This window comes from Cervus canadensis, chromosome 2, assembly GCF_019320065.1.
Source record: "Cervus canadensis isolate Bull #8, Minnesota chromosome 2, ASM1932006v1, whole genome shotgun sequence".
Taxonomy (NCBI): Eukaryota; Metazoa; Chordata; class Mammalia; order Artiodactyla; family Cervidae; genus Cervus; species Cervus canadensis.
The window spans coordinates 63,770,982-63,793,178 of NC_057387.1; the positions used below are offsets into that span (position 1 = coordinate 63,770,982).

Here is a 22,197-nt window from a genome sequence, read left to right on the forward strand (position 1 = left end):
GGCTCTCCTGGGTGACATGCCTTTGGAACCCAGAGCTGCTGTGAAGTCCAGTCACCCTGAGATCTCCATGTGATGGAATACAAAAAGATGCTTGAGGAACTCCAGCTGTTCCAGACCCGTTATCTGAATTCTCTTCCCAAACCAAGTATCAGACACATTAGTAAAGAATTCCAACCACCATTTAAATGCAACGACCCAAGAGATGTTGAGTCAAAAGCAACCAACTGAGCAGTTTTTGATTTCCTGATCCATAGGAAGCATGCAAAATTATAAATGCTGTTGGTTTAAGCCACTAAGTATTGGGTGATTTGTTATGCAGAACAGTACCTAATTTACACAGCAAAGTCAACAATGACATAGATTTTCTCTTTATATAAAATTTGGAAATTGTCTTTTGACTTTAGGGAAATTATAAAAATCTCACCAGCCTTTTAACTTTAATGGTCTTTTGTAGTCACAGCGCATTGCAATAAAAATAAATGAATCACCGAGTCATATAATCTCAATTTCAAAACCTAATTATTAAATAATTATAAGCAAGCTTCAAGTCATTTGTTCCAGGGGGAAAACATCCACATTTCCTTTAATATTTTGCATAAGAGTGCTATTGCTTAGAAAGAAAAAACTGTGTAATTAAAATTAAATCACTCTCCTTTAGAAGCAAATCAAATTTGTCTCCCTTAGGAACAGCAAATCAAATTATGAGTCTGTCAGATCAATTCACTATGCAAGTAGGATGACAGCCTTCTGAGGACTGATTTTCTTTTATTGCTAAGCATTTTTAAAAATATATTTCTCTAGTTGAGAATTTCTCATATATCCAAACTCACTCAAACTCAGTCTATTTTTAGACTCCTTTTAAATGGCAAAGGTGAAGCTAAATCACAGATCCTAGAGGAAATCACAACTAGAAAAAGAAAAACATTTTAAACTGTCGTGTGTACCTGCTCCAGCAGGTCTCACCCTCTTTTATCCCATAGTGCATGATAAATGGAATTCACAAGAGTGGTGTCTGCTCCTGGGCCATTTCTGACCCTTGGAAGCACAATTCCTGCAGTCTTTTTTCTCTCACTCAAGAAGCCTGAAGGAATGCAAATGAGTAAGACTGACATTATTATAAGAATAATCTTGGGTGATTACTTTATTTAAAATAAATATTCCTAAGCAGTGGTGAAAGGTAGGGTATCTTGAGGGTGATTTAAAGTCCCCTCCACATTACCTCCTTCACTTGACCACTCACTCTACTACAACCCAAGTGAAAATGCTTCAGTGTCTGTTTTTACTAAGTATCAACACTTTAACTGGGCTTCCCAGATGGTGCTAGTGGTAAAGAACCCACCTGCCAATGCATGAGACATAAGAGATGCCAGTTCGATCCCTGGGTCAGGAAGATCCCCTGGAGGAGGGCATGACAACCCACTCCAGTATACCTGCCTGGAGAATCCCATGGACAGAGGAGCCTGGCGGGCTACAGTTCATGGGCTTGCAAAGAGTTGGACATGACTGAAGTGACTTAGCACGCAGTACTTTAACAATGAACATCACACTTAAAAACAAACCATGGTGAACTGCTACTTTAAACAAGAGTTTGAATTTGCATTAAAGAAGCCATTACTTCAGTTATTCTGCTAAAGATCTCTGATGAAGCAGACATACTTCATCCCCTAGTCTCTGATTCCTCAAGCAGGATGGAAGCATCCCAGAAGATGGCTCAAGATGGTGAACTGGAGTGCAGGAAGAAAGATTAGACAACCAGTTTAAATCGATTGCTTAAATTTGACAAGTGGGAGAAATTAAGCTTCATAAATATTTAATATATAGACTGACAGTGTGGCTCCCACGAAGTCAGATAGCCATATGTCGCCTATGGAGGGACTATATGTCTTTGTGAGGTGTGTGTGTGTGTGTGTGTGTGTGTGTGTGTGTGTGTGAGACAAAACAACAATTAAAAGCAGTCACAACTGAGGCGAGGGAATGACCATGAGGAGGATCATGGCACTATGAGGCACAGACGCCAGTGCCTTCTAAGGGCCAGGATGGTGATGCAGAGGCAAGCTACCTGCTGGGGTGGGAGTCGGGGACTGCTACGAACTGAGAAGCGCCTGTGTTGTCTCGTGCCAGCAGAGCTACCTAGATATAGGAATATGGACTGGGAGCTACAAACCTCCACGTTTTCAGACAAGGCAGAAGCAAGCTTTTCAATATGCAATCTTCCAATTTTAGAATTTGATGCACTTAAAAAAAATTGTGTGAAGCCCTTGATTCAGCCTGAGCGCTTCTGGTTTGTGGTCTCAAGTTGACAGAAAGCTAATGGTTTTGAATATCTGTATCCCCTCCCTAGGAATCTTAACTCTGACTTCACTTGCCGGTGGTTTGGGGCAAGTTACTTAACTTGTCTGAACTTCAGTTTCCTTACCTACCATAACACTAATATTTATTTTCCAACCAACAAACATCTAATGGAACTTGATATACTAAAGGCATGTGCTAACTTAGGGCAGGGATGGGGGTCATGGGGTGACAGTGGTAAGAAAGGAAGAAGAATGGAAGGAGGTTTACAGCGTAAATGAGACAAAGAACGGAGTAGACTCCTGTCTGTGGGGAGAGACAGACAGATATACATACAAAAGCAAACACTAATTCCATAAAGATCAGTTGAGCACTAAGAAGAATTGGTTAGAAAAAAGGTAGCACGTTCATAATAGTAGCAAAATTAAAGCTAACAAAAAATGTATAAGACTTTTCTATGGGAAACTATAACACTTTACTTATTGAAGAACGTGAAACAAGACTTGAATGAATGGAGTGATAAGGCAATGTTCATAGATGAGAAAATAGCTCTCCAAACATTAGTCTCTATATAATATAATCTACGTTGAAATTCAAATAAAAATCTCTACAGTTTTTAACGAGGCTGACAAGTTGATTCTAAAATCCATAAAGAAAAATAAATGGATAAGTGTAGCCAACTTAGAACAGAAGAAGGATGTCCTCCAAGCATGAGGGTATAATTTAGAGTTCCTATAATTGAACTGAGGTCTCCTGTGCTGCGGGCAGAGTCTTTACCATATGAGCCACAGGGGAAGCTCCAACTGAAATCATGATATTGATGCAGCAATACCTTAACAGACAAAACAAATGAGGAGAGAAGCCATGTAGCAGACCCAAGTCTACATAGGAAGAAATCATTTCAGTAAGAAAAAGATGCACTAGTCAGCACATGATTTTTGGAACACTGGATACATTTTTCATTTTCATTTAAAACATAAAATAAAATTCTATCTCTACTCACACTATGTACAACAATTAATGCAGATAGAATAAATACTTGGACCTTCTAAACAAAACTAAAAATAGCTAGAAAAATATAGAATATTTTTGAGACTATAGGGAATGCTTTCTTAAGATCTAAATGCAAAAGCCAAAAGGAAAATAATAACAAATTTACCATATTAAAATGTAAAACTTCCATAGGACAAAAGATAGGACATGATTCTGTATATTTTTTAATCATGATTCAGAAAAAGTGGAGGAAAATATGATCAAGATATATAACAAAGAATTAGTGTCATGAAAGTCCAAATCACTAGTTAAAAGCTCAAGTAACCCAAAGGACCAAGGTCATGTTTAGACAATTCTAAAAAGAGGAGATGTATATGGTCAATAAGTACAGTTTTTCAGATTTTCTAGTTCACTAGTAGTTGGGAGAATACAAATTAAAACACCAATATAGAAACATTTCTAATTTATCAACTAACCTAAAATAAAATTTGAAACTAAGTATTGGTGAGATCAAGAAAATATGAAAGAAGTAATCATAAATTTATATAATCAAATTTTAATAATGTATTAACAAAAATTAAAATATAGACCTAAAGCCACACACACACACACACACACACACACACACACACACACACAGACTTCCCTCTGCCCTAGAAAGCCCATTTCTAGAACTATTCCTGAGAGATCTTTTTGAGATATGCAAAGGAAAACGTTTCTAAGAATGCTGATCACAGTGCTCTTGGTAACTGCAGTAATTATAAAAGCAACCAGAAATTCCACTACTAAAATATGATGTATTTATAGAATATAACATCATTAAACAGTTATAAGAGTGAGCTTGATCTATATGTACCAAAACAGATCTCAAAGACAGAATGCATGAGGAAAAACAGCAAGTTATAGGATGATATAAACAGCACTGGGGAAATTGCAGGAGCAGGTCACTGCAAGAATAGAAAGCAGTCCAGAGTGGTGTGGAAAGTGCATGTACATACATAAAATTGGAGAATTAGCTGGGGTCAAAGAGTTGAATATATTGTTAATTACTGTCATTTAAAAAAAAATAGATTTAGTGTAAATGGTCCACCTTCATTTTCAATAATAGCACCTCAGAATTCTTGGTTTCAGCTTTACTGTGTGGTTAATGAATCCTCAGTACAGAAATCAAGTTTTTTTTCGCCCCACTCCTAGCTCATGGAATATGAAATTCCATAACCTTTAAAAACCACCTTGCATTGGTTCTGACTGTGGACTCCAAACTGTCTATTGAAATCTTGGCTATGCAGTGAGTTTGGTTGGTGATGAAAAGATCTGAGATTTCCCATTCTTGCCTATCTTGATTCCTTTCCCCTCTCCAGTCTGTTATCTCTTTCCAACAATCAGGCCAAAGGTAAGCATAGTTATCTCAAATTGGAAGGAACTAGCATAAAATGCAAGGAGAACCTGGGCTACACCATGGCGACAAGGAGAGTCTCCATTTCCTGCTTCAAACGGCAGGTCTGAGGGCTGGACGAGGGCAGGCAATGTGGGCTGAGGAGGAAGAGCAGGAAGGAGAGATGGGGCCACATATGTCGTTTGTGATGGAAAGTGCTGGCTGTCTCTCAAACCTGTTTTCCCTGCTTCCATAATAACAGCTCTGAAGCCAGGCCCATGACTGACCATGTGACTCCATGTCCCAACCTTCCTTGCAGTTAGGATGTAGCCACGTGATCGAAGTTCTCATCAATGGACGGTGAGAAGTGGTGGTGTGCTGCCTTGGGGTCTGGGACATAAGCAGTTGAACACGGACCTCCTCCACTCTACTGCCTCTTTCAACCATTTGGAGGTAACCGTGGCAGCGACCTAGTGACCTAGCTTTCACCACACAGTTGTCAACCATGTCCCAGTGCAATAGTTAAAAAAGCATGCTCTCGAGACCCATGGGGATTGCCCTTGGGTGAGTGAGGCCCTTTTAGGGGAGAATACAGGTCAAAACTATTCTCATACTAATGCTGAGAAACTGTGCCTTTTTGCTTTCATTCTCCAACAAATGTACAGGAGTTTCCCAGTGGCTACAGGAAGTGTGTTATCATAGCAGTGGGACTGCAAAAGCAGATATAAGAACCCAGCTCTATTTTATCAAGCTACAATTTTAAGAGATTTTCAGAAATGGAAAGCAATGCTTCTCATATCACTATTTTTTTTTTAATTTTGGAAAATATGATTATTTTTCACAAAAATGTGTTAACCTGCATGGATTTATTGTTATTTTAAAATGGCTTAATATTTAAAGATTTCAGTTTTAATTTCTCAAATGCTAAATATCAACAGATACAGTCCATGTAAATGAAAGCTTTTTGAACTCATTAAGAATTTTTAAAAGTGTTAAAGGGTCTTAAGCAAACCAAAACAAACCAAAACAAATAAAAAAATGAGAACCACTGCTTTAGGGGCTGGAGGAATAATAACTTGGAAAAAACCTGCATCTGTGAATGAATGTGAAGAATAAAGCTGTGAATGAATGAAGACCCTCTTTCATGGAAAGGCTGTCACATACAAGAGAAATAAGGTTGTATTGTGCCATCATGTCTTTTAATTATAGCAAATACAGAAATAGAAAGATGAGTAGGACACTACTATATCAAAAACTAAAATATATGGAATTGGTTTTCTTGGTCAGTAAAGGCACAGATATTTTAGACTGGAAGTTGATGACCCTTGTGATGCCATTGCAAAATAATTGGAGTCACTACTGTGATAACTTCAAAGGCAGACCACATTCCTATGGAGCCCACGGCTAAAGAAGAAAATGCTAAAAAGAGCTAGAATGTTAGTGTGTGTTCACTGTTCTCTGTTGAGTTTCACAACATATAAATAGAAATAGATAAGCCTAAGAAAGTACTGACTGTACAGAGCTTCTCCATCTTCGGCTGCAAAGAATATAATCAATCTGATTTTGGTACTGACCATCTGGTGATATCCATGTGTAGAACTATCTCTTGTGTTGTTGGAAGAGGGTGTTTGCTATGACCAGTCAGCAAAAACAAGACCAGGAGCTGACTGTGGCTTAAATCATGAACTCCTTATTACAAAATTCAGACTTAAATTGAAGAAAGTAGGGAAAACCACTAGACCATTCAGGTATGACCTAAATCAAATGCCTTATGATTATACAGTGGAAGTGAGAAATAGATTCAGGGGATGAGATCTGATAGAGTGCCTGAAGAACTATGTACGGAGGTTTATAACATTGTACAGGAGGTAGTAATCAAAATTATCCCCAAGAAGAATGCAAAAAGGCAAAATGGTTGTCTGAGGAGGCCTTACAAATAGCTGAGAAAAGGAGAGAAGTGAAAGGTAAAGGAGAAAATGAAAGAGATATCCATCTAAATTCAGAGGCTTCCCAAGTGATCAGTGTAAAGAAATAGAGGAAACCAATAGAATGGGAAAGACTAGAGATCTCTTCAAGAAAATTAGAGATACCAAGGGAACATTTCATGCAAAGATGGGCACAGTAAAGGGCAGAAATGGTATGGACCTAACAGAAGCAGAAGATATTAAAAAGAGGTGGCAAGAATACACTGAAGAACTGTACAAAAAAGATCTTAATGACACAGATAACCATGATGGTGTGATCACCCACCTAGAGCCAGACATCCTAGAATGCGAAGTCAGGTGGGCCTTAGGAAGCATCACTACGAACAAAGCTAGTAGGGGTGATGGAATGCCGGTTGAGCTATTTCAAATCCTAAAAGATGATGCCATGAAAGTGCTGAACTCAATATGCCAGCAAATTTGGAAAACTCAGCAGTGGACACGGGACTAGAAAAGGTCAGTTTTCATTCCAATCCCAAAGAAAGGCAATGCCAAAGAATGTTCAAACTATTGCACCATAGAACTCATTTCGCCCGCTAGCAAAATAATGCTGAAAATTCTCCAAGTTAGGCTTCAACAGTACTTAAATGGAGAACTTCCAGAAGTTCAAGCTGGATTTAAAAAAGGCAGAGGAACCAGAGATGAAATTGACAACATCCATTGGATCAGAGAAAAAACAAGAGAATTCCAGAAAAACATCAACTTCTGCTTCACTGACGACGTTAAAGCCTTTGACTGTGGGTCACAACAAACTGTGGAAAATTCTTCAAGAGGCTGAAATATCAGACCACCTTATCTGCCTCCTGAGAAATCTGTATGCAGGTCAAGAAGCAACACTTAGAACCGGACATGGAACAGACTGGTTCCAAATTGGGAAAGGAGTATGTTTGGCTGTATACTATCACCTGGCTTATTTAACTTATATGCAGAATACATCATATGAAAAGCTGGGCTGGATGAAGCACAAGCTGGAGTCAAGATTGCCGGGAGAAATATCAATAACCTCCCATACGCAGATGACACCACCCTACGGCAGAAAGCGAAGAGGAACTAAAGAGCCTCTTGATGAAAGTGAAAGAGGAGAGTTTAAAAGCTAGCTTAAAACTTGCCATTCAAAAAAAGAAGATCATGGCATCTGGTCCCATCTTTTCACAGCAAATAGATGGGGAAACAATGGAAACAGTGAGAGACTTTATTTTCTTGGGTTCCAGAATCACTGCATATGGTAACTGCAGCCATGAAATTAAAAGATGCTTGCTCCTTGGAAGAAAAGCTATGAGAGAGCATGTTAAAAGCATTTTAAAAAGCAGAGACAATACTTTGCTGACAAAGGTCTATCTAGTCAAAGCTATGATTTTTCCAGTAGTCATGTATGGATGTGAGAGTTGGACTATAAAAAAACTAAGTGCCAAAGAATTGATGCTTTTGAACCGTGGTACTGGAGAAGGCAACAGAGAATTGTTTGAGATTCCCTTGGACAGCAAGGAGATCAAACCAGTCAATCCTAAAGGAAATCAATCTGAATATTCATTGGAAGGACTGATGCTGAAGCTGAAGCTCCAATACTTTGACCACCTAATTTAAAGAATTGACTGACTGAAAAAGAGCTGATGCTCGGAAATATTGAAGGCAGTAGGAGAAGGGAATGACAGAGGATGAGATGGTTGGATGGCATCACCTCCCACCCCTGAGGCAAAACAGAGACTAAGGATGTTACCTTTCTGCCCAAGCCTGTTGTATATGGTCTCAAGTAACTGCCGTGAAAATGAGAAAACAAACAAAGCAACTTAATATCTACATCCAGAATAAAACTTTGAATGTAGTTACAGGTACAGAAGCAAAAAGGGCAGGAACCCATCAAATTTTTGAGAAAATGGTTTTTACCAAAGCAACTATCAGCCTAGTCAAAAAAAGCTTGTGGATTTTTCACACTTAAAATAGCTCCTAAAGAGGGCATGAAGTGAAAGTGAAGTCGCTCAGTCGTGTCCGACTCTTTGCGACCCCATGGACGATAGCCTACCAGGCTCTGCTGTCCATGGGATTTTCCAGGCAAGAATACTGGAGTGGGCTGCCATTTCCTTCTCCAGGGAAACAGGGCATAGTCTCCAACAAATTATTTTGATGCGACCAGGCAGAAAATAGACAATACAGAGAACTTCTCATAGGGCCATGGACCTCAGAAGAGAACAGGCAAAGAGTTACTCACTGAGAGAGAACACAGTTAGTGATGGGCCAGCCCAGCAAATAACTCCACTCTCAAGGCAAGGACCCTTGGCAATCCCTGCCTCAAAGGATTTATTTGCTGTGGTTCAGGGACTACCATTTACATTGTCCAAATTCCCTTTCCTGAGTAGCAGACTTTATTTCACTTCTTCTGGTCTTGCTCCTCCACTGTTTATTGCTAGCAGGGAGGTTAGATAACTTGATGTTTACAGGTGACCATGATGAAGAGTCCAATTTGGATGGAATGGAGAGAACTGAATATCAAGTAGAGATTCTTGACTTTTGGACTAGATGATGGGGATCTGGGCTGTTTTCTTTGGGGAGTGAGTAAGTACATTCTGTGTGGGAAGAAGGGAGCATGCAGACATTTGGATGGTTGGAGGGGTAAACTTGCAAAGAAGCTGATAATCAGTTCTTAAACCCTTTCACAGTCATAGAACTGGACTATATTTCCCGGGCTGCCTTGCAATTACAACACATCTAAATTCTCAACGTCATGTGAGCAGAAGTGATGGATACCGCTTCCCAAATCTGGCTCTTCAGACCTTCACATTCCCTTCTCCTTACATGCCAGCTGGAACCCATATGTGATGGCAACCCTGCTTTGACCATACAGACGATGACACGTCCTAGGAGGTGGCAGAACAACAACTTGGAGCAAACCTAAATGATCCCAAGGAGAAAAGCTGTTCAGCCAATCTGGACTGTTTTCATTGATATTATTCTCTATAAGAAAAAAAAATACACTTCTTTGATCACTTAAGTGTTAGGTCTTTTTGTTACAATGGTCTTACCATCACTAGTATATATAGATGATGTCAGAAATCCATCTCGTCTTATGCCCTGGACTTGGGAGGAAGTCTTGGGGGAAACTACCTGCATGTGTGTTTATTCATGCTCACATGTGCAGTAAAGAAAAAAAAAGCTGGTTAAAAATAAACTTTGAGGAGTATGATAAAATAAAAATATATACTTAGTGTTTGTCCCTGACTCCTAGCCCAGAGTTTCTAAAACTCTTAGAATTTCCTGAGTAACAGCAGTGTCTTTTGTTGTTCATAATTAGCACCTGCTGACTACTCTTGAGACTAGGCTAATGAGGTGACTCAGGGCGGGGCCCTAGATAGCATTATGATGGTGGCTGGTTGGCAGAAAGACCTAACATGAGACGAAAAGGTGGAACTCTCCGCCCCGCCCCCCGGTCTCTAGGAACAGGAAGGGATTTGAGACCGGCTTATAAAAACTCTCCAGCAATGACGTTTGGGGAGCTCTTGTCTTGGTGAACACATGCATGTGCCGGAAGGGTCGTGCACCCACAGCAAGGTCTCCACCACCAACCCCATGCATCGCCTTACGCATCTCTTCTGTTTGGCTGTTCCTGAGTTATGTTCTTTGTAATAAACTGGTCAATGTAAGTAAAGCATTCTCCTTATTTCTGTGGGTCAGCCCAGTGAGTTACCAAACTTGAAGAGGATGTTGTAGAAATCTCCAAATTTACAGCTGGGTGGACAGAATATAGGGGCCTCTCGGACTTTTGAATGATGTCTGAAGTGGTGGGCAGTCACGTGGGACTGAGCCTGAACTTGTAGGGTCTGCATTGACTCTGGATATTTAGTGTCAGAGTTGAATTCAATTCTTGGACATCTAGTTGGTGTCAGAGGATTGGAGAATTGGTGTGGAAACTTGCCACAAATTTGGTGTCAGAAATGGCACCAGAAAAAAGACACCCCAGGAGATTAAGCCTACATAGGGTGTGGAGTGATAGGGGCTGACTCTAACACTTGCTCTACCTAAACACTGCAGCTTGCCTCTGTCTCTCTGACCTCCTGCAGGTTGGCAGCAGTAGCACCAACCTCAGGCACCACTGGACTGCCAGCAGGAGGCAAGAACCTGGTACAGTGCCAACCTAAGAAAGTGTTACCTTGGACTTTTCTAGCCTCAGAAGTGTGGGTGAGAACAGTAAATGCACTGCTTATCCTACAGATATCAGACCATCTTATGGAACTTGACAACACATGTCCCCAAACTGATACTGTGACCTTTCACCTGCTGTTGTGAATGATCATCACTCAAGCCCAGGCTCAGAAGACATAGCTGCTGGACAGTCATGCATTTCTGCCCCTTCCGCACCACCTGCCCTGCTGCAAGCAACACTAGGAAGAATTCCAGTGTTCTGTGACATCACTTTAGGTTTCTGTGCCTGAACTAGGCCCAAGCTGGGGATAGCAGACATATGTTAAACTGAATGAGAAGCTGAGGTTTTGATTTACATTGGGCTGAGCTTTTTATTTTTTTTTTCAATTAAAATTTTTTTCTGGCTTTATTGAGATATAATTGTGGACAGGGTTTTTTAATACCTGAAAATGATACTATCTGTCAGTATTTTAAAGTGAGCAGGAAAACTATAGGACCTGCCTGTTTAGGATCTTGTATAGGATCCAGGGAAGAAGCAAGAGACACATAGCATATTTGAAAGGCAATAGACAAAGCAAATCATGTAGTTTTCTGCTTGTAGTTGCCAAGTGCATTTTATTCAATGTATAATATGGATCAGGTTTGGGTGTGAACTCCTGCCTACTTGGCTATCATGCTTCCACCATAACCATGAATCAATGGAATGGCTGGTGAGGTCCCTGTTTTCAACAGCAATATCATTTGGCAGCAATAGAAACAACAGAAATTTGATTTTTTCCTAAAGTTTTTCCCTCTTCAAGGCCAGAGCAATTAGAACTAAATTCTTAAGCTCAGTAAGCATCAGAGATTCTGAAGGGAGAAATATGATCAGAAGAGAAAAATATTCCAGGACAATACACATCCCCAAAACAGTTAATGTGAGTATTCAAAGGTGGGCTTCCCAGGGAGCTCAGTGGTAAAGATTCCACCTGCCAATGCAGGAGATGCAGGAGACACAGGTTGGGAAGATGCCCTGGAGAAAGGAATGGCAACCCACTCCAGTATTCTTGCCTGAGAAATCCCATGGACAGAGGTGCATGGTGGGCTACAGTCCATGTAGACTGAGTGACTGAGCGCGTGCACACACACACACACACACACCCCTTCAAAGGCAAGTTTCACGAAGCTATCTTCTGGCCTTGAAACTGTCTAACTCCAGACTTCTTTTATATGAGACATAAATTGACAACTTCTTTCACTCGTCCTCTTTGATATAATATCTGTCATATATTAAAAGCTTCTCTAAATAAGCAAAAGATAAACAACTTTGTAGAAAAATAGGCAAAGGAAAGCAGGTATTCACACAAGGAAGAAATACAAATGGTCAATAAGTATCTGAAAAACTACTTAACCTCAGTAATAACTAAAGAAATATAAATATAAAAATAAAATACTGTTTCTTACTTATCAGGGTGGCAAAATTTTTAAATATAAATTATATCTGGTTGGAAAGGGTCTGGGGAAATATATTGTTATTCACCATCAATGGGACTATAACTTGGAAAAGTCTTTTTGGAAAACAGTTGGGAAATAGCTATGAAAATTAAAACTGCATTTGCATATGAGCATGGACACATATCAATGTAAAAAGTGTGTAAAAGTGCAATGTGTAGGAAATGGCTTGGAAAGATATATAATAAGCTTAATGGTATTTCTATTTCTCAGGAGAGGACAGACAGTGGAATGGAAGAAGAATATTAATGGAAATTCGCTTTTTACACCAAGACTTAAAATTTGCTGTGTGTGTGTGTTAGTCAGTTGTGTCTGACTTTTTGAGACCCCATGGATTGTAGCCCACCAGGAACTTCCGTCCATGGAATTTTCCAGGCAAGAATACTGGAGTGGGTAGCCATTCCCTTCTCCAGGGGGTCTTCTTGACCCAGGGACCAAACCCAGGTCTCCTGCATTGCATTCTTTACCATCTAAGCCACCAGGGAAGCCCTAATAATTGTTATTTTTGTAATTAAAGTTTTTGAATGAAAAATTAGTCACACTAGCTTTTCAAAGTCAAATAGTTAAATATATAAGGAAACAAAATATTTTAATTGATTTATTTCCCTTTAAAATAGGTTGTTGAGTATTGAGCAGGCATAGTCTGCTCGAATTTAAGTAAGTTTTGGAAAACTGAACCATAAACCATACCTTGTTATAGGTAGGGTGATATTTTACATCCCTGGGCAGTACTGATCATGGTTTGATTAAAAAAAAAAAAAATTAATTAACTTATTTGGCCACACCGAATAAGTCTTAATTGCAGCACATGGGATCCTTGATCTTGGTTTCTGCATGCAGGATCTATTTAGTTACAGAATATGGGATGCAGTTCCCTAACCAGAGATTGAAACCAGTCCTCCTGCATTGGGAATGTGGAGTCTTAGCCACTGGACCACCAGAGAAATCCCTAAACAAGGCTTGTTTTAAGCAATTAAAGATTAAAAATACAACCTTATGGAAAGTATTTTGAAATAAGGCTAGAGAGATTTTCATTTTTAAATAAAAAATCATGAACTCTATTATTAGTTATCTTTTCTTCTTGGCAGAGTCTGTTTTCAATTTTTAAGCACGTGTGCCAAAGAAATGGCCTTCTGCCAACCCAAATTTATGTCCTTGTTCATTTTCAGGCCAAATTCATTCCAAATAACAGCAAGTTTTTCAAGAAATGTATATATTTTTAATATCAAAGATTTAAACCAAAAAAAAAGTTATTTAAAATATAAAGAGACAGTCTTACTTGGTCCTCAAAAGATAGAGCCTGAGCGACGTCTCTCGGAAATCCATCAATAACAATGCCCACTTCATCAGGCATTTGCATCAATTTTTGTTTTATCTCTGTAATTGTTGTTTCCTTTTTTTTAAGAAAAAAGATGAAAAACCACAGTTAAACTTACACTGACAACTAGTAGAAGAATCTTTGCAGAACAGAAGCAAATTATAACAGTACCTGTGGGGCCAGTTCTCCAGTTGTAATTATTTTGGCGATAAGACTCCATTTCCTATTGCTGCTGGTACTGTGGATCTTCTTCCTTAATAATTCTCCCACTGAAATGTACTGAAATCCATAACGTTCTGCGATTTTCAAACTCTGAGTACCCTTTCCACTTCCTGGACCACCTGTCATTCAAAACAAGCAAAACTGTGACCTTCTGATACAATAAGAAATCCCTTTTTATACAGCTATTGTCTTCATCTTGAGATGAAGAGTTTAGACCAGCAACCAGTGTGGAAACTATTCTACTTGTTTGTGACATTCTCAGAGCTACCTCTGAATGCAGAGAAAGTGTGGATTTTGTCAAGGAAAGGGTAGAACTGTCATGATCAACTTATTAAATGGAAGAGACCTTTTTTCCTTCACCAATTTCAGTAAACAACTAATTTTAAAAGTTGAATAATGCAACTGAAACCGCTTCCATTTTTTTCTGTGTAAGCTCTAACACTTTTATCCTCTGTAATAAAAAAAAATCTGTGAGATATAAAAGACAATGATCAAAATGACAGAAATGTATTACACACCAATAGAGTTCAAGTGCAGTTTTGTGAAATGTAAAAATTAGTTTTAACCAAAAGCACAGCAATATTGACATGGCTTCTTTAAATTTTTCTTTGAACTGTCCAAGCATCTCTTTGTCTTATTGCCTTTAAATTCAAAAGAAGTTTGATGAAATAAATACGAAGAGTGAATGGAAGAGATCTTTAAGGTAGAACAATTTCACAGAACTCATGATAATTTTGATTTTGTGACACATTAGTATGAAATAATTAATATTTTGCAACACAGATCAATACCAATAATTGGGAACTGCTATTTATTTTTTTAAAACATAGCACCTAAATAATTATAAAATATATGCCTCAAATTTTATTTCCAAATATTATAATATCTTAGTTAATTTATATTTTTAGACAACCTAGATTAATTGGAATCTAAAGTCTGGGTAAATTTCAAAATAATGCACATAACAATCATCCCACTCTGATTTGTTATTTGTTGGCAATTATACAAATAAAATATTTTCAAATACTTAATTATAAATTATTGAGTGTAGACAGAATATTTTTAAAATATGCAATTAACTATTTTTGGTAATATTCACTGAAATATAATTCCAATTTGTTAAACCATATTGAAAATAAAAATTCAGTAAAAAAGTGAGTTGATGGTCTCTTTATTAATTCCATTTACCAATTTTTTTGGGGGTAGAAATCATTCTACATATCATTATTTAGTACATTTAAAAAAATTCTTGTTGCAAATAACATAAGCAAAAAAAAAAACGGTGTTTGTTTCACTTTGCTTTGGATTTTGTAGGACAATTCTGAGTGAGCCAACTTGGTTGGCCAGGGCTTATTTTCTTTAAAAAATGTTTAACATCCAGAAGTCTAAGATCAGCTAGTATACTGAGATCCTTTTCTTAACCTCAATCCCAAATACCATTCCTCGTAAAACTGGCTTTTGTCTTTTCATTGCCTCATTAAACTTAGAAATTTATTGACATTTTTGACATTTTCTTGCTAAGAAGCTCTAAATCCAATCCTATTAGACTTGCCATTAAACTACCGTTAATATTATATTAAATTCATTACTGCCAAATGAAAAGCAAGTTTTGGTCTCAAACATTCATAGCTGCTTTTGGCCTATTAAATAATGGGCAAACCATGGACTGGCTCGAAAAAAAATAAATACATGACAACATTGTCAACTAAGTCAGACTAATTTGACCCCTGAAGAATGAAAGTTATCTTTCATAAACTACACTTTTACACCTTTCTTAATCTTATGATCTCATAAGTCATCAAATTAAGACACCACAAGTTTCACTGAATTAAAAAAAAATTCAAACATGCTAAGAAAGTTATGGCACCTTCAAGAAAAAATAGCTTTTTGTCAACTAATGGAGGCAACAGTAGACAACAAAAAATATGATTAGCATAATTGACAGAGAATAGCATTAATATATTGGATGAATTTGATTACTGAAGCATCATAACAAATTAATCTTATTTTCTTCTCCCTGAAGCCAGAATAAGTTTAATTTGCTACATTTATTTAATTCCACTACTTATAAATACTAGGATCCATCTTACTCTAAGATTTTACAATTATGCTTACATAAGAAAGATTCATTAACAACTGTGCCAAGAAGGCTAGCTTTAAAAAAATTTTTTTGTATTGTCAGAAGGGAAATTTTGCTTATTTAGATGTGGGTATCTATACTCCCCCACTCTTTGTCAGGATGGAACCAATAAAAATTTGTAAGGTTCAGGTACAATTATTTTATAATTCCTCAAAAGTCATAAAATTGTCCCAATTTTCTCAGACAACCTAAGGTTCAATTCTTTTCTTCTGTTATCTCAGTCCTCTAAAAGTTATTTCCACTCACTGGTTCTGTTTCATTCTTATAACACATAAAATGTTATAACACATTGTGTAAGTCTAAAACCAAAATCACACCCTTGGGAAACTAGATGATGTTATTCAGTAAAAAAGAACTGTGAAGTGGATGAGATTTGAGCATTTGTATCTTCTCCACAGATCTTAGTTTACTGAAATATTTTAATCACTTTCATATAAAATTCACAGTGTACAAAAAATTCATATACATGCACTATTTTTACAACAGCAACTTGTATTACACCCTTTTCATGAACAATCAAGTTTTCATTTGTTTATCCTGATAATAATCACCAATACTGTATTAACAACAAGAAAAACAAAACTGAGAGAAAATCTCATTATAAAATGATGAAATAATTTCCAACAATTCTTTACCTCTAGCTTTATCTTTTAGTAAAGCATTTCCTTGTCTTCTAGGTAAGAGCTCCAAAATTTTAAGCACATACACAAAAATTCCAGTTTCAAGAATAGATAGAAATTTATGGCATAATAGTTAGTGGCTGCCATAAACCATGAGAATATTTTGACATTTTGGAAAACTGATTTCTGTACTCTCATCCTACAATTATTATAACAATCCAGGGCTAAATATATTTGCAACTTTATTTTCATTACACTTAAAGATGCACAAATGTCCCTCCTGCTAGTCTGGTAACTTGAGTTCTTTTTCTTATGTTTATTGGCATGTTTTTTCTCAGTTGCCATCATCATTACATCTTTTGGGAACAGTATTTCTTTGCTTGGGGGCTGTATACATGTGGTCTTTGGCTAACAATTACTGACTAGAATAGCTTTGAATATCTCACACTAGATTTTTGCTTTTGGTCATCTTTGGGAAAGCTGAGTCAAATTGGAAAGTGAGACAATGATTACAAATGTTTCATGTTCACAGGTCTCTTCATAATTCTACAGCTTTTGAGGAAGCTAGAATTGCAAGGGTGGTAAAAAATGCATGTTGTAAAATTACTTAAGACATTTTCAATATCAATTCCTTGTGAAATGGCATCAGACTGATACTTTCATATTCAACATAAGATTCACAGTGGTGATTTAAAAATTTAACTATTATCCTTGTTATATTCATTAATACTCAGATGTTACTTGCTGCGTAAAACATTGTTCTATTAGATTTGCTTGTCTAATAATATCAAACTTAGATTTTATTGTAGGTACCAGTATGTCATAAGGAAGATTCATTTATATGAATCTTTACCAACATATTATTATTATTTATTTTTTTGCTCAAAAGTTAATAGTCAGTAAAAATTCAATTTGTTGAGTTAAAGGGAAAAAAACCACATCATGTTAGAACACTTCTAATAGATGCAATTACCTATGTTAAAAAGTAAGCAGATAAAAACCACAAGACAACAAATCTTGAAGAGGTCACTCATTTTCAATGACCTAGAATTTCTACGACATTGTAATGAGATTCTATAAAAGTGCAATAGGCATTAAATATAACAATATCTTCTATTGAAAATGATGCTAAAAATATGTCTATCTACTGTCTCTCGAGTTTTTGTTTTCTATTCTATTTATTATCCAACTAAGTATTTGCAAATATGGTGCATAGTTGACATAATTTTTGAAATATAAACATATAAACAAAGAGAGCAATAATATGAGAATTTTGCTTTCTGCCTCATACCTATGACAAGAATGATTTTTGGTCGAGGTCTAGTAGGATCAAAGACCTCATACTCCTCAATTAGCTCTGCAGTCTCAGAAAGGTCTGTGTCACTTTCTATGGAGAATTGATGGATTGGAGGGAGCCGATCATACCGCCGATAAGGAAAGTTTGAATTTTCAGGCATTACTGCAAAAGAGTAAGATAACTTTGAAACGGAAAAAAAAAAAAAGCACAATAAAACATTTTATGCACTTAACCAATTTTAGTTGAAGAAATTTTAACAGTAAATGATTCTAATTGTTTTCAACTGAGAGTAGATTCCTATCCCCTTAAGTGGTCAGCAAACTTTTCCTTAAAGGGTCGGATAGTCTCCACTTGGGGCTCTGAGGGACATAGAGTCTCATACTACAATTATCAATAGTTAGGAAAACAGTCTTAGACAATAAGTAAACAAATGTGCTTATGTGCTTGTGTTCCAATTAAACTTTGTTTATAAACAACAAGCAGTAAGCCAGACTTGGCCCTCGGTTCATAGGCTGCCAACTTAGGCCCTAGAGGAACCTTCTTAGGTTTGCCCAATCTTGCTTGGTAGTTCACGTATATCCTGTTCTCCGAAAATGGTGCTCCCTAGAGTCGTGTACTGCATACCTTTACAACTTTCTCAACCATATGCAGCTGCCCATGGAGGTAATGCTAACATTGTTTCATTTATCCATAAATATAGATATGCAGTCACTATGATTCAGGTACTATGATGTCATTCCGTGAAACAGCTAGGTGGCATAATGCACAAAAACTTAAGGTATTGTTATAAGGCAGAGAGTAGCAAACATTTTCTACATTTGGAACATCTTTCATTGTCATTTAACTTTACTTTCCCAATACTTATTATCTTTAATCTCCTTGATTTAAAAATGTGACTATGAAGATTTAAATTTACATCTACAATAGCAACAAATATTTGCTATTTATTGTTAGACATGTTAGTGTGCTGAGGATGGCTCAGTAGAAGAATAAAATAAGATGTAATCCTGTCCTCACAGAGCTTACAATATAGAGCTTACATGCTTATATTTGGTAGCAGTGTGTATACCAGGTTCGTTAAGTTCTAAAGTGAATATCTCTATGGTAAACACCATAGGAGTTCAATGAATGAGTAGGTCCATCTGGGCTGGAGTGGTATAAAAGAACTTGAAAAGGAGGTAGGACTTGAACTTTGAAAGACTAGAACAGGTGATGAAATGTAGAAAGCATTTCTCAGTTGGGAGAAATAAAATACAAGACTTAAGAGTCGGAAATACAAATGACATATTCAAATAGACCAGAGGACAGAGCTGGCAAGCCCAAGTCAGGCAGATGGCCTCAACCAGCTATTGATATTTGATTCATAGATCCTTCCTTCTTCATCATGGGCTGGTATTCAAGGAGGCAAAGAGAAGCTGTAACTACCCCAAAGGCAACAGCACAAAGGAGACGGAAAGTCACCTGGCCTTCCATGAGAAATCTGGTTAAGAGCATTACTGGATTTTAGCATGGCATAATGCTCACATCTCCCCAGGGGATGTTGATCAGGCAGAACTTTTCATTTTCTGTTCATACAATAAATGAGGTCATTGACTACTGACTCATGGGACTCACTTTAATTACAAGAAAAGAGTGAGGTTGTCTACAGATGACAGTGGGTATTCTTTAGAAAATTCTGGGAAGGGCTATGTCAGTAAAGGCACTAACAATATTATCCTGTTCTGCTTTGAAATTGAATTGCTTCATCCAACACAGGGCAACACTTTAAGCATTATCCTTGACTATTTTCTTCCCTCATTCTTCACATCTGTTCCCATAGACTTACCTCTAAAACATATCCGAAATGCACAGTTTTTTTTTTCTCTGTCTCCACTACCACAACTCTTCCCCAAACTACCATCATTTACCCAGACTACTGAAATAGACCTCTACTGGTTGCTTGCTTTCATACTTGGCCCAAAGTCCATTGCTTGAAATACTCTTTCCTTACTGATCCCATGGCTAGCTGCTTCTTGTCACTCACATTTCAGTTTAAATGTCACCTCCTATAAGAGGACTTTACTGACATTTTAATCTGGGGCAGCCACCCAGTTAGTTTCAAGGACATCACCCCTTATAATAATGCTCTGCATAGCACATACCTCTTCACTATCTGAGAGGCCTCTAATTCATTCGCTGTTTGTCCTCTCCCATTAGAAAAAGTTCCATGACAGCAAACAACTTAGCACGAACATGAAGAAAAGCCAGAAGATGGGTAGGTAGTGTGTGGTCACAATGTGGAGGACTTTAATCACCAGGGTAAGGGTTTCAGCTTCACTCTGGTAGAAACCCAGTGGAGGCTTTTTGGGGGGTAGAGGGATGACATAATGAAATATGAAATATGTTTTTCAGGAAAATAAATCTGGTGATGGTTAGAATGGATTTGAGTAGGGAAAAACTAGGAGCAGAAAGAGTGCAGCTAGGAGGCTGTTAAAGTAATTCACACAAGAGAAGTGAGGGCTTAGGTAAGAGGGGAAGTAGGGGATACGGAAATGAGTGGCTGGATATGAAGGACATGATCTGGATTAGGATATGGGGTTCTCAGATGGTGCTAGTGGTAAAGAAGCTGCCTGCCAATGCAGGAGACATAAGTTCAGTCCCTGGGTTGGGAAGATCCCCTGGAGGAGGGTATGGCAATTCCCTCCCATATTCTTGCCTGGAGAATCCCACGGACAGAGGAGTTGGTGGGCTACAGTCCAAAGGGTCGCACAGTTTGGACATGACTGAAGTGACTTAGCACGCACACACGCATGAGAGATCAGTGAAGGTGATTGTTCAAAAACAACTGCCAGGTGTCAAGCCTAAAAGATAGGGAACACACTGCATTTCATACTGTATCTTCCTGCCCTCTCTTAAATGCTCCAGAAATACTGGGCTTCTCTCCTTCCTGTCTTTATCCTGGCCTCTCCTTCTATATCAGGTATTTCTGTTCTCTGTTCCTTAGTACACTCTCAATCTCCTCCATCCTTTTCTATCTGACACCTACACAGCTTTCTGTCTCTTATATTAGCATATCAGTTCTTCTAGGAAGCCTGCCTTGAATCTAGCCCAGGATGGATCCATCGGCCTTGTTAATATCAGTTATGTAGCATATGGTATTTCCTATAGCATTCACTGTGCTTCTAATTATATATTTAATGCCTGGCTTCATCCTACACTGTGAGTTTCATGAGGGCATGTGCCACATTTGTTCTTTCTTGGAGGCTCCACAACCTCAGTCTTAAAAACGTGTCTGACACATAGCAGTACTCAATACATGGTTATTTTATAGCTCAACTGACTCATTGACTGACTCCATGGAAATCAGAAAAGGAGGGTCATTTTGAAGCAAATATGATACGTTCAGTTTTTGACATGTTGAGTAAACATGACAATGAGATATTCCAAAAGAAAAGTTCTGTGGACATTTGGAGCTATGGGACTAAAACTCTTTAATTTATGAGCAATCATTTGTTTAGTTGTACATACACTGCAAAAAAATGGATGCTCATCTCACATTTATAGTACATTTTAAAGAACCATCAGCTAATAATTTATCCTTGTTTTATCATATTTTTACTTAGAAAAGTAAGTTGCTTAAAAATTATTAAAATGTTTTATTTCACAGAATAATTTTTCATGATAATTATATATTAGCATAGCTCTGTCAATATTTCAGCAAAAATGCACAAATCACTTTTTATTTCTAGAAATAATAACAACACTTTAAGTTACAGGGAAGTTAGCAATACTGTTGATTTTTAACAATATATTCTATAAATCACAGTTAAAAATCTACAAAGCACAAACTTGTACAGCATTTCATAAAATAAAATTTTATTATTACAGGAGTCATCAGTTTAGAAACTATTTTCTGCCTTTTAGGCTATGTTCTAGATATCAGACAGTGTGATGCAGCATTCTTGTTACCATAGTATGTGAAAGCTTTTATTTGATGATTAAGCAAAAGATTTCTAAGTGGGAATTCTGGTAAAGTGTCAGTAGGTATGGAGAGTCTAAAATTAACAAGCAATTTCAATTTTAATGAAAGTTAAACCTACATTTTCCATTCCTATTGTAGCTCATCCTGCTAATCGAGAGTTCCAAAATGGTCATCAGTGGGTCCAATGTAGCCCCATAGACGTGCTTTGTTCATCCTGATGTGTTTCCAAAATTTGTGCTTAACTGCCTTTAGACAATGACTGCTCCCTCTAGTCTTGTTCTCCAGTTTCACCATAGTCCCCACCATTGTCTATTACATACTTGGCCTGCCTGGCTTCTATATATAATGAAGACAAGTAGTAGTATAAAATAGAAG

The 22,197-nt window shown here is 37.4% G+C and overlaps 1 protein-coding gene across 3 annotated transcripts in view; it reads right to left on the reverse strand.

Moving 5' to 3' along the window:
• The window catches only part of AK5 (adenylate kinase 5), a 257,931-nt gene that overhangs the window by 228,346 nt on the left and 7,388 nt on the right, over positions 1-22,197 (reverse strand). For 2 of the 3 annotated variants that reach the window (XM_043460930.1, XM_043460929.1), the window contains exons 3-5: positions 17,856-18,023; positions 13,754-13,923; positions 13,544-13,657 (exon numbers count right to left, since the gene is read on the reverse strand). In XM_043460930.1, coding sequence (XP_043316865.1) covers positions 13,544-13,657; positions 13,754-13,923; positions 17,856-18,023 — 452 coding nt within the window. The remainder of the gene's footprint in view (positions 1-13,543; positions 13,658-13,753; positions 13,924-17,855; positions 18,024-22,197) is intronic. The other variant, XM_043460931.1, reaches the window with a different exon arrangement.